Genomic DNA, 18,000 nt, shown 5'->3' with positions numbered 1-18,000 from the left:
GGGTCTACAAAGGGTCCACCAACTGTACGTTGGAGATACAATAATCCCCTTTGCGGACCTACAAACCAGAACTACCCTAACCCCAGCAGACTTTTTTAGGTACATTCAACTTAGGAACTACACCAACCTAGGGACAGTGAAAACAGCCGCCAAAACCAAGCAGACCTGCTTTGAAAGAATCTGCCACGTAGAACGATACCAACGGGGTATGATCTCTCAGTTATACTCCCACCTCTGCTCCTCTACCCAAGAATGGGGACCCCTCCACTACCCTGACAAATGGGAATCAGATTTAGGGGAAACCTTAGAAGGCACCGACTGGCAGGACATATGGGAGGCAAACACTAAAACCTCAATATGCGTTACGATGCAGGAACAGTCCTATAAAACAATGTTCCGGTGGTACACCACCCCGGTGCAACTGTACCACATGAACAAGATACCCAATGATCTCTGCTGGCGCAACTGCGGAGAAAAAGGGACTTATATTCACATGTGGTGGAGTTGCCCCAAAATTAAACCTTACTGGAAGGTAATCCAATCATTAATCTCCCAAGTTATGGATAGACACATCACGATAGACCCATGGACGTTCCTCCTGGCCAGGCCGGTAGAGGACTGGCCCATATCAGACCTACGCCTGCTTAACAAACTCACCCTAGCAGCCAGAAGGGCCTTGGCCCAAACGTGGTTAAGGCCAGACGTCCCCCCGGTGTCCGCAGTTATTAACAAGATCAAGGACTGTCACCTCATGGACGAACTTACGGCCAGAGTTCGTGGCTCCACCAAAGCCTTTACCAAGATCTGGGAACCCTGGGAAAAATTACATTAACAGTTGAGTCCTATAACCAGACCAGACGTACTCCTATACAAGAACGGACAACCAGGATGCTTCCCCCCCCTCCCCCCTCCCCTCCACTGGTCCGGGTTTACCGGTACCCCGGCCCACGATCACCTTCTATGTTTACAAAGTTAAGTCTATGTTTTATTTTTCTTATTTTCTTGATTGTACTATGTTTTAAAAACAAAAAACCTGACAGAAAGAAACAGTACAAGTTGAAAGCTTACATAGTGGCATCTATACCTAACAACATACTCTCTGCTTTCTGTATTAATGCGAAACCATTGTAAAATACAAATCATGGCTTCTGCGTAAGCCTATGTACTGCTCATATACCTGTTTCTCCTTTTCTGTCATTGAAAATAAAGAATTACAAAAAAAAAAATTAAAAAAAAAAAAGTTTCTACAGTTTGTATGTAACTATATGCCTGATAGAGTTAAATATGAAACATATTACACATATAACATGGAGAATGATACCAATTTGGCAAGGTGCATGAGCTGTATAAGGAGGGGAGGGATGTGATGGATGACAAAATGTCATGGCAAATGTGATCTTAGTTATTGACAGGAAAATGTGCATCTAAATGAGTTCACATAATTCCCACCATTATCCTATTTGTCTCTTAACATACATGACTTCCTGTTCTCCTCGGTTTCCTTGTACAAGCGGTTTACTTTCTCCACCAATTCCCATTTCTCACAGCAGCCTGAGTAATTGACAAAGTTCCGGGCCAGGATCTCTTTCAGCTGCCTGATAGTTAGCCCTTCAATTTCTTCCAAGGTTGATAAGTCAGATAAGGATGCTCTTGCTCGCTTTCGAGAAATTTCTGTCTGAAATGAGGTGATGGGGGGGGGGGGGGAGGAAGTGGGGTGGTGGGTAAATAACAGAATCATTACATTTAGCCATGCAACACTTTCCTCAGCAATCATATAATGCCCTTATTTTAAACCATGTGTAATTCTTATGAGCTAAAACCATTCTGAGATGCAAGTAGGGACAAACCAAGTAGCAAGCAGTTAGAGGAACACCAATTACATCTGTTCATTGGAGTGTTCCTTAAATGGTTTAGATTACTGTAGATTACCCACACTGCATTGAGGGTTAGAATTAACTAAAAAGACGTTAATTCCAGTGCTATGAGTCTTGTCACTGCAATTCCACTCCACCTCCTGTAATGTCATTATTAGTGAAGACTTGTGTCCAATCAGATTCTTTCCATAAAGAAACATTAGGACAAGCCAACAGTCCTGCTAATATAGAAGCATTGAAACCAGTGTTTTTCAATGAGAAATACTCATCTCTCCTTTGAACTGTAGTGATATGGGTGTTTTTAAAAGGATTTATAAAAGCACCAATAAAGCTCAAGGCACTCCCTTTAAAAGGGATCCTATAGTGCCAGGAAAACAGACCAGTTTCCCTGGCACTATAGGCTCCTGGAGTGCCCCCCTCCCTCACACCCCCTTCCAGAGGCACTATGTCCCTTGGCGCTGGGTCAGGCTCTGCCCATGCGCCTCCCCCGCCGACGTCAGGCGGCGGGGGAGACCTAATGCACATGTCCGGCAATGGGCACGCGCGCATTAGACCTCCCCATAAGAAAGCATTATTAAATGTTTCCTATGGGGAAAATCTGACGCTGGAGGTCCTCATGCAGTGAGAACGTCCAACGTCAGATAACGGACCAAAAGTCAGTTTGGATTCCGGAAGCGCCCCCAGTGGATGTCTGGCAGACAGTCACAGAGGGCAGACTTAGAGCTGCAATGTAAACATTGCAGTACTCAGAACTGAAATGTTTTACTTTGCAGCACTAAGTGCAAAAGGGTCACAGCACCCAGACCACTTAAATGAGCGGAGGTGGTCTGGCTGCCTACAGTGTCCCTTTACAGAAGTGTCACAAAACTCTAAGTAAAAGTTATCCATGGGTTATTTACATGTGGGTTTGTTTTTGTGTTCTGTTTTTACTCTGAAGAGAGAGAAGTGAGTGAGGGGAGAAAAATTGCAGAAAATGTTAATGATTATAAAACTAGTTAAATGCCATGTGTTCCTGGGGATGCCCCATCTGCCCTTATTAACTTTAGTTTGGCTCACTATGCTGTTATACAATGTATATTCATGGTGTTAGCACCCCTCATATCCACTTTATGGGCCTCAAAGTATTTTGAGTTAACTCAAAGTTCCTTTTTTGCACGTTAGTCTTGCACATCAAGCCCTCTGCTTCCATCCTGTGTGTTTGATGTAATGTTGTTAGGCTGTTGAAGGCCTTTGTGATATTCTATATAAAATTTGGCCTCTCCTTTTTATGGATAGATATTGCCTTTATACAGCTGGTGTTTTATGCTACGGTACTGTATCTCTTTTGACCTGCAAAATTTATTTTTGAAAATGCAATGAATATAAGCACTGGGATCAGATTTTTATTTGATGGGGGAACAAGGATTGTTAGTGTGGTGATTTACATTGCATCAATAACCTTGCAAAAAAAATAAAAATGGTGGCTATAGTAGGTTCACATAGGGGAGTTCCAAAGTTCTGCTACAGATCTGTGAGTTAAGAGAATGATTTGAGAAGCAAGTTCATTTTCAATTCATTATAGAAATTGCAAGGGTTAAATTTACTATTTCAAATACAAGTACAGAATTAAAGGTAAAATAGTGTGTCCTACCTGCTGCTCTGGTGGTTCTGTATCAGACGCCACAGAAACTGTTTCACTTGTTGCCTGCAAAAATAAATTTACATATGAAATTGTGAGATTTGTCATCCTTCTGTGATTTTAATTGTATATTTAAAGTATAGTTCTGGGATTGACAAAACCAGATTGACCATACTACTCTTAATAGTTGTTAATAAACTATTCAGTTTCATTTGTACAGTCACAATCAGACACTGATAAAGGAACACGTTAGAAAAACTGTCCATGTTGCTAACCAACAAACACATTCTGTTTAGTAGCCAACTGTTCCGTTTTTGCCGGGACAGTCCCGGCAAACTGGAGTCTGTCCCGGGCAATTGACTCACCCAGAACAGTCCCAGTAACTTGCAGAGCCATGTGCTTTTAATATATTCCCTCGGACTCTAACAGCCTTTTACAGTCCGAGGGAATTCCGTACAGAGCTACTGGGGGCTATAGAGAGGTGCTGGGGGCTGCATTGAGGCTGCTAGGGCCAGAGGGAACAGTGACAGTCTCCCTTCTGATTTCCCAGCAGCTTCCCACGGCAAACAGGCTCCTGCTCTGCCTCGCGTACACAGGCTCCGCCCCCATGTTGCAAGCTCCACCTCAAGTAATTAAGCTCCGCCCCACGTTAAACAGAAGACAATGCTGCAGAAAATGGCTACCTGACCTCCCAGCAACAGCCTCCAGAGCCAGGTAGACTTGATAAACCAAACAGGCTCCTGCTCTGCCTCTCGTATGCAGGCTCCGCCCCATGTTGCAAGCTACACACACACGCACCCCACAGGCTCACACAACAACCCCCACACGCGCTCACACACACCACTCCCCACACGCAGCACCCCTCACACACACACATCCTGACCTTGCGGTGTCTGCGCTCAGCGGTCATGCGTCAGTGTACCTGACTCCTGCAACATGTTGGTGGATGCCAGCTGCTGCAGATCCACGACGTTGGCGTGCATGTGACGTCACGCGGGAGAGGCGCGCATGTTCTGGAGTCAAAGGCCGATTTCGGCCAATCAGATTTGTAAAAGGCTTATTTAAACACATTTTACTTCCCTTCATTGCCCTGTCGTGGTTTCCCTTAGTGGTTGTCCGAGAGTGTGTTTCTGAGCGTTAATTTCTGGCTTCGTTTGACTTCCCTGTATTCTGGTACCCCCTGACTTTTGGCTTTCCCTCATCGTTGTGTCTCATTCTGTGTCCCCGACCTCGGCAAGTATTCTGACTATTTTCTGGTACGTTAAGTCCGGCTATTCTAAGGCCCGATAAGACGTTGCCTTTTAGTCCTAGGTGTGATACAGTTCTCCATGCTGGATCAACTAGTAATCCTGACAGTATTTAGCAGTCGGTGCGTGCGTGTATTTAGCAGTCGGTGCCCGTATTCAGCAGATGGTTTGTATATATGTATGTATTGCATTTGTTGAAGGTACCAATAAATATAAGCTTAATTTTATCGATAATTTATGGATAATACAGGTCTGTGTGCAAAATATCCTGGGACAGTCAGTGCTACTCTCTGTATAACACAGGTCTGTGTGTATAATATCCTGGGACAGTCAGTGCTACTCTCTGTATAACACAGGTCTGTGTGTATAATATCCTGGGACAGTCAGTGCTACTCTCTGTATAACACAGGTCTGTGTGTATAATATCCTGGGACAGTCAGTGCTACTCTCTGTATAACACAGGTCTGTGTGTATAATATCCTGGGACAGTCAGTGCTCCCTGTATAGTGCTGCTCTCTGTGTAATACCAGCAGACTCCTGGAACTAGAAGAATCAGAAGCAGTGGAGTGGTGACTAAAGCCTCAATCTGAGACATTTAACATGTTGAATTGGGGTCATGAAAAGGGGCTAATGTGCATATGTTTTCCTTTTGCTCCCATTTCTCTATTTCTTCTATATCTTTCATTTTCTATTTTCAGCTTTTTTTTTTTTCTATATTCACTCCCCAATATAAATTTTTTTTGTAAACTAATGTATGTTCTATGGTTCAAGGCATCCTTAATGTTTCAATATTTTTCCAAGGCGTCCCAAGTCAAATGTTTCCCTGTCATGGGCTGATCCAGAACCTAATTTCGGGAGGGGCACTTGTAGATTATTTAAAAAAAAAAACAATCCAGTCACAATAACCACTACTAGGGGGATAGAGGCAGTGGTGTGTGTGTGTGTGTGAGGGGCACAGTGTGTGTGTGTGAGAGAGAGAGGGGTGCATTGTATTTGTGAAGGATGTAGTGTGTGGGGGGTGCATTGTGTCTGTGTGATTGTGGGGTACAGTGCGCGAGTGAGGGGTACAGTGTGCGTGTGAAGTATAGGAGGGTAGATTAATATAAATATATATATATATATATATATATATTTATTTATTTTTATTATTTTTTTAATATTATTATAAAAAAAAAAAAACTATTTTGATATCCCCCCTCCTTTACTTTTGCCTGGGAGAGGGGACATTTCCTGCAATCCCTGGTGGTCCAAGTGGTGAGAGTGAACTCTAGCAGCCCCAGGAGCTGCTAGAGTTCACTCTCGCGAGATTCGGGGCATTGTTGTGGTAACCGCGGCAATGCTCCAAGCTCCCGAGAGGAGAACACGGCGGAGGTGCAAGTTAGAGCTCCCCGGGTCCTCTCTCCCTCCCCTGCAGGCTGCAGCATTACACTGCTAGCGGGCCGGAGAGGGAGATCACTGATCTCAAAAAAAATAAAATAAAGTGCGCTGTGCCTTTAAGACCATCAACAATGTAAGTGAATAATTTTCACACAAGTGAATCAATGCATCTCTATGAGGAAAGTTCAGCATCTGGTCATGGGAGGGAGAAAAGTACAACCCTTAGATAATCTGGGCTTTTAACATCGGTGACCCCGATGTTTCAATGCGCGTGCATACACATACATTGTGGACAGTAGACAACAGTCAGCCAAATCAAGTCATTACATTGTTTCCTATAAGTGCTGGACATTTCAATAAGTCCCTATTCAAGCATTAAATCCAATATTCACGTGCAGTGGCTTTCAGTAAAATTAAACTAATGCTCAAGCACATAACAGCCATGGTGTAGCTGCTATAACCTTACAAAGAACAGTTGTATTCATGAACGGAGAGATAGACGTGACCAAAGTAATTCTTCCCGTTTCGCAGGAAGCTGTAAAGGATAAGCTCTAAGAGGAGGGAAGGTATTTGTATAACCAGGAAACAAGTTATGCTTGTGACATATAATGTGTATAATCCAATAAAGATATAAGGGAGACAAGATCAGGAATCCTCCTTGTACCATAACATCATAAATTGGTATGGGGCCAATATACAAAAGGACATTTTACATTTAGAAAAACCTGCACTGGTGAGGACAAGGAAGCATGCTAAAAGTAGCTAGAGATTCCTTTAAGCAGTTTTCCCTGCTCTTTTCTAATAGAATATATCAGTTTTTCTCCCAAAGTTTATCTAATGTATTCTTGCATTAAACGACCTTAATAACATTTATTTTCAAACTCTATTAACCTGGAAAGTTAACCTCGTACTCTTAGCCACAATGGAAGTACCCAAGGTACACACGTAGGTCAGATTGAGGCACTGGATGCAGAACCACCATTCTCTGGGGATGTTTAGTACCTGGGATGGAGTTGCACTTCCTATGCTCTCAGACATTTCTCCCTGGAAAGAGGACACCGATGGTGAAGGCACAGAAGGTGCAGAGAAAAACGGATGTGTGAAGAAGCCAGAAGTCTGTGGTCTTGTGGGGTTGTCTGTGCCAATATTCTCTTCTTCAGTGCCTGTGGCACCATGATGGCAAAGCACCAACTCCACCAAGTCTTCTTTTTCCCGGCAGCTGTCTGTTGGGATGTTTCTTAGAGTCAGATACTGCCGCAGATCCTTAACTTTCAGCTTCATTAGACGAGCCCTTTGAAATGCCGTTTCCTGTAATAAATGGCAGGTGCAGCATCGCCTGTGATTCTCTTGCAGTGTAGAACACACGGAGCAGAAATCCTTCTTGCAATCACTACATATATGCTGAAAGGGGATAAGAAATAACCAGTTACAAGCACATACCTGGAAGAGACTGAAAGAAACCTTGTCCTCTGAAGTTCTCCGTCCACCCACCAGTAGTCCCAAAGTACCCTCTCTGACAGTCACAAGAAATGGACAGGGCAGAAAGAAAGGTGGAAATAATGTGACATATATTAAGGCTGGTGTGCTGACAGAATGCTGCTGCTCAGGAGGAAAAAAAAAGATGTGAAAGGATTTCACTTTTCCCGTGTGTTAGCTAAAATCATAGATTTCTACTAACACAGATCAGATTCAAGTCGCCTAATCAAGCTTTGTACTTTTGGTTTTCCCTCACCTTCTTCCTAAAGACAGAGAATGCCAGCCCACAAGCTTTACACACTATGTTGGTGGAAGATGTAGAAGGATATGGTGGAAAATCAGTGCTCTGTGCGAATCTAAAAGGGCCAGTTCCTCCTCGAAACGCAGCTTGCTGTCCTCGCACGGCTCCGGTACCCATGACTTCATTCAGCAAGCCACAGCAGGAAGCCCACATGGAGCTGGCCCCCGCCTGTAATAAAAAAATAAATAAAAGAAAAAAAACACATTGAGCTTTAATTCTTCACTACAGACATAAGAAATAAAGAAACCATCACAATTTATTCCTGGCAAGCAGATAATTTCCCTATTTGTCTGCTTCTTCTAGATTCTAAAATGACTGAAAGACTAGTGTACCACTATTTATCCTTATAAACTCTGCATGACCGTGCACTCTAGGTTCCTACAACATATCAATTTCTTAAAAAGTGGTCACCAATCTCATTATTGTTAACTTGGTCTGATGTACCAAACAATTGGTTCCGGCCAAGTCATGTGAAGATACCATTCACTCACATATGTTCCCTTTTATTTTTGCCAAGATATTAAAGGGAAACTATAGTGCCAGGAAAACAAACTTGTTTTCCTGGCACAATAGCTTCCCCTTCTGTCAAGGCCCCCTTCCACGGCCCTGAAGGGGTTAATAACCCCTTCTGTCACTTACCTGAGTCCAGTGCCCTGTCCCTCGCGCTGGCTCAGCTCTGCCTACACTCCCCTTGGCCGTGCTCGCATTAGGATTTCCCCATAGGAAATAATTATTAAATGATTCCTATGGGTAATCCAGCGACGCTAGAAGTCCTCATGCATAGCGTGAGGACGTCCAGCGTCGTTTAGACGACCAATAGTCGCCTAAGTAGCCGGAAGTCCCTCTTGTGGCTGTCTGGTAGACATTATAAAAACTGCAATAATTACCACTCAGGTTAAAGGGACACTATAGTCACCTGAACAACTTTAGCTTAATGAAGCAGTTTTGGTGTATAGAACATGCCCCTGCAGCCTCACTGCTCAATCCTCTGCCATTTAGGAGTCAAATCCCCTTGTTTATGAACCCTAGTCACACCTCCCTGCATGTGACTTGCACAGCATTCCATAAACACTTCCTGTAAAGAGAGCCCTATTTAGGTTCTCTTCATTGCAAGTTATGTTTATTAAGATTTTCTTATCCCCTGCTATGTTAATAGCTTGCTAGACCCTGCAAGAGCCTCCTGTATGTGATTAAAGTTCAATTTGGAGATTGAGATACAATTATTTAAAGGTAAATTACATCTGTTTGAAAGTGAAACCAGTTTTTTTTTTTCATGCAGGCTCTGTCAATCATAGCCAGGGGAGGTGTGGCTAGTGCTGCATAAACAGAAACAAAGTGATTTAACTCCTAAATGACAGTGAATTGAGCAGTGAAATTGCAGGGGAATGATCTATACACTCAAACTGCTTTATTTAGCTAAAGTAATTTAAGTGACTATAGTGTTCCTTTAAGGGTGATGGAGTTGACACCCAGACCACTTCAATCAGCTTCCCTTTAAATGATTGGCTCCAGTCAGTGATGTGACACTTCATCCAGACCTTTATGTCCCTCCTTTTTATTTTTATAACTCTCAAATAAGGCATTAAGATTTATAGTTACTACTTCGGATCTACCAAGAGTACGTCTTATGGTTGGGTTATTGCATCTGCCTTAGGTGCCATCTTTTAATCTTACATAGCTTTATATTTAACTACAAAAATAGAATTCTTAAAGTGACACCATAGTCACCAGGACCATTATAGCTTAATGTAGTGGTTCTGATGTATCTAGACTAAGAAAAGAAAGTAATCTCCAACTAGGGAGATCTAAAATGCTGGTAGTTATATTAAGTAGTCAACACAATTGGATTGATAAATAAATATCTCTGTCTTGGTTATGGTAGGTATATGTGCGAGGGAGAAGTTGAAACCAATTGTTCCAATTGTATTGCAAGTGCCTTTTAACAAAATCTATATACATATATTACTTTATTGATCCTTTATGTTAAAACAGACAAAAAAAGAGAGGAAAGGAAGCCTTAGACAGGCACTCAATAGGTAGGGGATAACCCTCAAGAACTACCAGGGTAGTAACAAACAAAACAGAAACAAGAAGAGTGCCCTGCGTTATTAATACGTAACCTTTAATAAATATATTAATAAAAATAGGTGAAATACCACCAAAAAAATGTGAACCAATAAAAAACTGTTATAATTCCAATAGAATGAAATATCGAAAATAGGTTATGAGTGCCAAAGTATTGACAGATTTATAACAGATGTTCCAGCATGTGAGGGGTTGAAAACCCAATTCCGTGAACCCCCACCATGTTGGAAGTACAAACTGCTTCAAAAAATGAAATAAAAAGAGAGGACATGTACTGAGGTGATCATTATCCCCACGGATATACCACTGGACGCTAGAGCGAAGATGGTATCACAGTACTAAACTGAGGGTAATCTGCCCCATGTTTATAGGTGTACCCGTGTGAACGGAAACCTCATTCTATAGATCCCTGAGTCCATACATGAGACTTCAGTAATGAACTGTTATTAACAATTGTAGGTCTATACAGTGATACGTAGAAGCCTGAATCTAGAGAGAGGTCCTGTTCAAAAGTTTTCAGTGTCCTCTCCTAAATAGCTATGTGCAAAAGAGCAGTAATTTTGCACGTAAAAATATGTGAAAAACTGAGATCTCCAGGGTATGAGGTTTCAGATAGATCACATAGACATATAATGTAGGCACACTGGGTAACAAGCTGTATACATTGGTAGTATATGTGAGATGTTAGAGCGACCATGGGAGTAGCACACTCCTAAATGCAGATCGCTAGCACAGCCATAGTGGCTGGTACAGCCTTAATGCATGGTATAGTACCAATGCTAGTCAGGTATACCCCCCTGTGTCTCATAGGTACCCCTATATGGCCTAACACATATATGCATGGGTACCACAATCAATAATGTACCCTCAGTCCGTATTCCATGATAAGTCAGAGAGAGACTTCAAAAATGAACCCGGGGGAAACAGGATAAAAAGCACGGCCAATGCAATAGTAATGATGAGAAGGTTTTAAACTACTGCAACATAGCAGTAAAACTGTGGCCACTTAACCGGGTTTCTCCTAGTAGGAGTTTGAAGTCAGCTCAGGACCCATAATATCACAAACGCCATGATGAACAAAAACTGGTGATATAGCTGGATCGTCAGCCCCTTTGGGTTTTCAACCCCTCACATGCTGGAACATCTGTTATAAATCTGTCAATACTTTGGCACTCATAACCTATTTTCGATATTTCATTCTATTGGAATTATAACACTTTATGTTAAAAGGTACAAAAAAATAGAGCGACACAGAAACCCTAAGCAGAATAAAAGGTTGGCAGTGTGATACCTGCCTTAAATAATGTTGCATGACCTATGCACATATACCTACCATAACCAAGTCAGAGATATTTATTTATCGTTCCAATTGTATTGACTACTTAATATAACTACCAGCATTTTAGATCTCCCTAGTTGGAGATTACTTTCTTTTCCCAGAGTGGGGTGTTAGTGACAAGGCATCAATTTTTGCTTTAACGTTCATATTCTGATGTATATAACCTGTCGAGCGAGAGAGAGAGCGAGAGAAAGAGTGAGAGAAAGAGAGCGAGAGAAAGAGTGAGAGAAAGAGAGCGAGAGAAAGAGTGAGAGAGCGAGAGCGAGAGAAAGAGTGAGAGAGCGAGAGCGAGAGAAAGAGTGAGAGAGCGAGAGCGAGAGAAAGAGTGAGAGAGCGAGAGCGAGAGCAAGAGTGAGAGAGCGAGAGCGAGAGAAAGAGTGAGAGAGCGAGAGAAAGAGTGAGAGAGCGAGAGAAAGAGTGAGAGAGCGAGAGCGAGAGAAAGAGTGAGAGAGCGAGAGAAAGAGTGAGAGAGCGAGAGAAAGAGTGAGAGAGCGAGAGTGAGAAAGAAAGCGAGAGAAAGCGAGCGAGAGAAGGAAAAAAGAGAGAGAAGGAAAGAGAGAGAAGGAAAAAAGAGAGAGAAGGAAAGAGAAGGAAAGAGAAAGAGAGAAGGAGAGAGAGAGAGAGAGAGAGAGGAGAGAGAGAGAAGGAGAGAGAGAGAAGGAGAGAGAAGGAGAGAGAGAGAGAGAGAGAGAGAGAGAGAGAGAGAGAGAGAGAGAGAGAGAGAGAGAGAGAGAGAGAGAGAGAGAGAGAGAGAGAGAGAGAGAGAGAGAGAGAGAGAGAGAGAGAGAGAGAGAGAGAGAGAGAGAGAGAGAGAGAGAGGCACACTGGGTAACAAGCTGTATACATTGGTAGTATATGTGAGATGTTAGAGCGACCATGGGAGTAGCACACTCCTAAATGCAGATCGCTAGCACAGCCATAGTGGCTGGTACAGCCTTAATGCATGGTATAGTACCAATGCTAGTCAGGTATACCCCCCTGTGTCTCATAGGTACCCCTATATGGCCTAACACATATATGCATGGGTACCACAATCAATAATGTACCCTCAGTCCGTATTCCATGATAAGTCAGAGAGAGACTTCAAAAATGAACCCGGGGGAAACAGGATAAAAAGCACGGCCAATGCAATAGTAATGATGAGAAGGTTTTAAACTACTGCAACATAGCAGTAAAACTGTGGCCACTTAACCGGGTTTCTCCTAGTAGGAGTTTGAAGTCAGCTCAGGACCCATAATATCACAAACGCCATGATGAACAAAAACTGGTGATATAGCTGGATCGTCAGCCCCTTTGGGTTTTCAACCCCTCACATGCTGGAACATCTGTTATAAATCTGTCAATACTTTGGCACTCATAACCTATTTTCGATATTTCATTCTATTGGAATTATAACACTTTATGTTAAAAGGTACAAAAAAATAGAGCGACACAGAAACCCTAAGCAGAATAAAAGGTTGGCAGTGTGATACCTGCCTTAAATAATGTTGCATGACCTATGCACATATACCTACCATAACCAAGTCAGAGATATTTATTTATCGTTCCAATTGTATTGACTACTTAATATAACTACCAGCATTTTAGATCTCCCTAGTTGGAGATTACTTTCTTTTCCCAGAGTGGGGTGTTAGTGACAAGGCATCAATTTTTGCTTTAACGTTCATATTCTGATGTATATAACCTGTCGAGCGAGAGAGAGAGCGAGAGAAAGAGTGAGAGAAAGAGAGCGAGAGAAAGAGTGAGAGAAAGAGAGCGAGAGAAAGAGTGAGAGAGCGAGAGAAAGAGTGAGAGAGCGAGAGCGAGAGAAAGAGTGAGAGAGCGAGAGCGAGAGAAAGAGTGAGAGAGCGAGAGCAAGAGTGAGAGAGCGAGAGCGAGAGAAAGAGTGAGAGAGCGAGAGAAAGAGTGAGAGAGCGAGAGAAAGAGTGAGAGAGCGAGAGCGAGAGAAAGAGTGAGAGAGCGAGAGAAAGAGTGAGAGAGCGAGAGAAAGAGTGAGAGAGCGAGAGTGAGAAAGAAAGCGAGAGAAAGCGAGCGAGAGAAGGAAAAAAGAGAGAGAAGGAAAGAGAGAGAAGGAAAAAAGAGAGAGAAGGAAAGAGAAGGAAAGAGAAAGAGAGAAGGAGAGAGAGAGAGAGAGAAGGAGAGAGAGAGAAGGAGAGAGAAGGAGAGAGAGAGAGAGAGAGAGAGAGAGAGAGAGAGAGAGAGAGAGAGAGAGAGAGAGAGAGAGAGAGAGAAGAAACAAAGAGGAAGAAAAAAAGAAACATTTTTTTTTATGATTTTTTATTTATCTTTTATTTCTATTAATTTTAATCTTAACGTCAGAATCCGTTAACAAACCGAGGAACAATTTTGCAGCGCACTAAGCCCCTCGCAGTCATATCCTAGGTCCGAACAGACAACGGGTTGCCCAATAAGGGCTGCTCACCTACTCATGGTCGCATGTCTCCTTCTCTACATACAGGGCAGCACCAGTCTAAGCCAGATTTTACTTTAACCGAGTTAAACTGTCGCTGCTCGCTTCAGCCTATCAATCTTACACGAAACCTGCAAACGCTTAGACTAATCCCTAGTCCGCGCGTTATAGAACAGTCTGAAATCTTACGCTTCATGATAATATACCATAAAATTGTGCTAGTCAATCAGATGCCATTTCAATCTAATGTTCAAGATAAGCCTGCAGTAGCTGTTGTGGCTCTGCAAGACCAATTGTATGTTTTTCATATGCACAAGAAAAATAAAGAATTTATTAATATAAAAAAAAAAAAAAACCCTGAGAGACTTCCCAATAATCAAAATACAGTCATACACTCGTGACAAGGCCTGGAGAATTATCGCCTGAGGAGAACTATCCCCCTATTTGTGCATGGACAAAAAAAAAAAAAAAAAGAAAGAAATCCACAAGAAAAAAGGCCACTGAACCTAGAACTTTAGTTGAAATATATAGAATGGCATGGGGCTCAAGACCCCCACTGTGAGTAAAGTCTCCCTTACAGAGGTGACTGGTAAAGATCATTCCCTTCACATGGATTTACTCAATTTCCAGTACAATTTGTGGAATTCCCCTCAGGTATTTAGAATCTCTCTGTAAAATCTCATTTGAACAGAAGAAACAGGTACACACATAAACTTGTCATTTTTTTACCTTTCATTTCCCCTTTACACTTTTTTCACCCCTCAACCCTTTCTTTTAATTAACAAAACACGACAATGTACTCTCATCTTATGACCCCAACCTCTCCACTCTTCAGATCAATCCAGTCCCCAGTTAACCTACATAGAAGTTTAGGTAAATAAAACAGTGACTATGAGATGGTAAAACAACCTTGCATTTCTCAGTCATTCGTGAAATCTGGGGAGGGTGATCTTCGTCTTGGGGAGGCTGCTATTGGCACCACGGATAGAACGCTGACCAGTCTGAAGTCCATCTGTGGTAACTGCAGAGCACTGTAGAAGGCTTCTAGATCCTCTGATCCCCACAGAATGTGTTTTTCTCTTCATTTGCCACCATCAAGGAAAATGGGAAGCCCTAACTGCAGGGGCTGACAGGCCAGCATAACCGAGGCATTTAGTGAGCAGTCTGAGCGCCCTTCTTTGCTGCAGGGTGTCCTATGAGAAAACCTGAGGGAGGGTAATCCTTCAAAAAATATTACTTGCAAAATGTCACGCTTTGTGCATTATGTCCTCCTTAATAGTATGTCCGAAGAGACAACATTTTATGTCCGTTGGCGGTGCTTTGGCAGCAGGCCGTTGCCTGAGCACCTTGTAAGACCTCCCCCAGCTTAATAGCTGTGTCAAGTGGTGTGCCAAGCACTGTATTTAAAAGGCACAGCAGGGTTGACTTACATTTGCAGGAGAACTTTTTCTCTGCCAGGCCTCTAACCCTAATATTATTATGTTGTCACGTTCTCCAGGACGTCTATTCGGCAGTGTAACAGGACGAACTCCGTCAGTTGTAAATCCACATTGGGGAGTCAAGCTTGCATCTATCTCTGTTAGTCTTCGAGTGCAAACACTCGATCCCCTACTTGCTGTAGATCACCTTGAATGGTCTTCAGTCTCACCGTAAAACGTACATTTAACAAGGTGGTCTGCAACTCCATATCTGCCTTCGTCGGGAGCTTAGCCACTGCTGTTTTAGGGCCTCCAGGTTCTCAGCTACTGTGGAATCAGCCATTTCTCCGCGTTAGGGTGTCATACTCCACATGCTGTATAGGCCCTGGCGGTGTAGGGCTGCAGAACTGCGAGGTCGAAGGGGGGAAAAGCTTGAAGCATGGTCCTGTGTGTCTAGCTGAGCCTACAGAGGGTTTCTACTTGCCCAGGTCTTTGTTGTATTGGGGAAAATGATTTTGTAGTGTCTGACCTGGAGCTCCAAACAACACTGTTTGAAACATTTTCTGTTCAATCCCATGATAGTCCGTCATCAACTTACCCATGGCCTACCTTAACATATATTCCTACAATGTGAATGGCCTTAACTCTCCTCCCAAATAGCCCACAGCATAAGCCAAATTTTACAAGGCTCCAAGGGGGCACCTAAAATAAACACTTTAGATCTGTTGCTGTCCCCTTATTCCATAAACATTTCTTTCCTACAGACTACTTTAACAACTTCACAGGTTCTTTATCTAGAAACTTGGGTCAAAAAATGTGCCATTTACATTAGTACATTCCCTTACTGAATGGTAGTTACAATTTTCTAAAGAATGAAATTGCCAACACTTTGGTCACAATGGTTAGCATATCTAGTCAAACAACTAGTGGTGAAATACTTTTAAAAAATTACATGATTTTTAAGAAGGCATTGCTATACTAGGTGGAGACAATTATGGTACATCTCTATAGATGCATTCATTACTAGATTTTACTAGATGCATTCATTACTAGATTAATTTCTGCTCTGCTCCAGTCCTCCCGCCCCACCACTTGCTCCCTAGATCCAATTCCCTCGCATCTCATCTGTACTCTGTCTTCTTCTCTTTCTCCACCTCTCACTAAAATTCTCACTCTCTCTCTTCCCTCTGGTATATTTCCATCGCCCTTCAAACATGCAACTGTAACCCCAATTCTAAAGAAGCCCAATCTTGACCCTAACTCCCCATTCAACTATCGTCCTATCTCGCTCCTGCCTTTTGCATCCAAGATCCTTGAAAGAATTGTGTATGCAAGATTGACAGACTTCCTCGAGTCCAACTCTCTGCTAGACCCGCTTCAGTCTGGTTTCCGCACTAGGCACTCTGTGGGAACGGCACTGACCAAAGTATCCAATGATCTACTCGCTGCAAAATCTCGTGGTCACTACTCTATCCTAATTCTCCTTGACCTGTCTGCGGCTTTTGACACTGTTGATCATCAACAGCTTCTTCTCATCCTCCGCAATATCGGTCTACAAGATATTGCTCTCTCCTGGTGCTCCTCCTACCTCTCCCAGCGATCTTTCAGTGTTTCTTTCTCTGGCTCTGCTTCTTCTCCCCAACTCCTCTCTGTTCGTGTCCCCCAAGGTTCAGTCCTTGGTCCCCTACTGTTCTCGATCTATACTGCCTCCCTTGGTAAACTCATTAGCTCCTTTGGCTTCCAATATCATTTCTATGCAGATGAAACGCAAATCTACCTGTCCTCTCCTGATCTCTCCCCGTCCCTCTTGACTAGTGTCTCTGACTGCCTCTCTGCTATTTCTAACTGGATGGCTGCCCACTTCCTTAAACTAAACTTGACCAAAACTGAAATTCCTGTCTTCAAGTGTTGTTACTCCTGTGTCTGTCTCCCTCCAAGTCAACGGTGCTACCATCAGCTCCACCACGCAGGCTCGCTGCCTAGGTGTTCTCTTTGACTCCGACCTTTCCTTCAAGCCTCAATCGCCAAATCCTGCCATTTCCATCTCAAAAACATTGCGCGCATCCGCCCCTACTTAACGCCAGATGTGACTAAGGTGTTGGTCCATTCCACCGTCCTTTCTCGCCTTGACTACTGTAATCCGCTTCTCAGTGGTCTTACGTGCTCCCAACTTGCACCGTTACAGTTCATAATGAATGCGGCAGCGAGGCTCATCTTCCTGTCCGCCCGCACCTCCCATGCCTCACCCTTCTGTCAGTCCCTACATTGGCTTCCTATAAAATATAGAGCTCAATGTAAAATTCTGGTTCTTGCTTTCAAAATCTCTACATAATGCTGTTCCCACCTATCTATCCTCCCTTATACACAAGTATGTCCCGTATAGGCCCTTACGATCTGCTGAAGACTTACATCTATCTTCTGTCCATACTCCCACCTCTGATGCTCGCCTTAAAGATTTCTCGAGGGCTGCACCGTTCCTGTGGAACTCGATTCCCTCCTCCATTAGATGCTCACCCAGTCTCCACTCCTTCAAAAAAAATCGTTAAAAACCCACTTCTTCATAAAAGCCTATCAATTAAACTGTTAACAGCTCCCAACTCATTCCTCTTCTGCAACTGTCACTAGTCTAATAATATCCTTACCTTTTTGTGTCATTTTTACCCCACTCCCTCTAGCATGGGCAAGGCCCTCAACCCCTCTGTTCCTGTATGTCCAACTTGTCAGGTTACAACTACATGTCTGTTCGTCCACCCACTGTAACGCGCTGCGGAATTTGATGGCGCTATATAGATAACATAATAAGATAGCACTGCTCATTTTATAGAAACCTCAAATCACTGGGTAAAGCTCATTTC

At 43.0% G+C, this 18,000-nt stretch overlaps 1 protein-coding gene across 3 annotated transcripts in view; it reads right to left on the bottom strand.

The window, feature by feature from the left end:
- RNF34 (ring finger protein 34) overlaps nt 1–18,000 on the bottom strand; it is a 31,372-nt gene that overhangs the window by 7,745 nt on the left and 5,627 nt on the right. For all 3 annotated transcript variants that reach the window (XM_063456987.1, XM_063456986.1, XM_063456985.1), the window contains 4 exons: nt 7,849–8,061; nt 7,119–7,517; nt 3,505–3,558; nt 1,477–1,675 (listed from right to left, as the gene is read on the bottom strand). In XM_063456987.1, coding sequence (XP_063313057.1) covers nt 1,477–1,675; nt 3,505–3,558; nt 7,119–7,517; nt 7,849–8,046 — 850 coding nt within the window. In that variant the 5' untranslated portion in view covers nt 8,047–8,061. The remainder of the gene's footprint in view (nt 1–1,476; nt 1,676–3,504; nt 3,559–7,118; nt 7,518–7,848; nt 8,062–18,000) is intronic.

Source organism: Pelobates fuscus, chromosome 5 (assembly GCF_036172605.1).
Source record: "Pelobates fuscus isolate aPelFus1 chromosome 5, aPelFus1.pri, whole genome shotgun sequence".
Classification (NCBI taxonomy): domain Eukaryota; kingdom Metazoa; phylum Chordata; class Amphibia; order Anura; family Pelobatidae; genus Pelobates; species Pelobates fuscus.
This window is presented reverse-complemented; position numbering and strand designations above follow the sequence as displayed.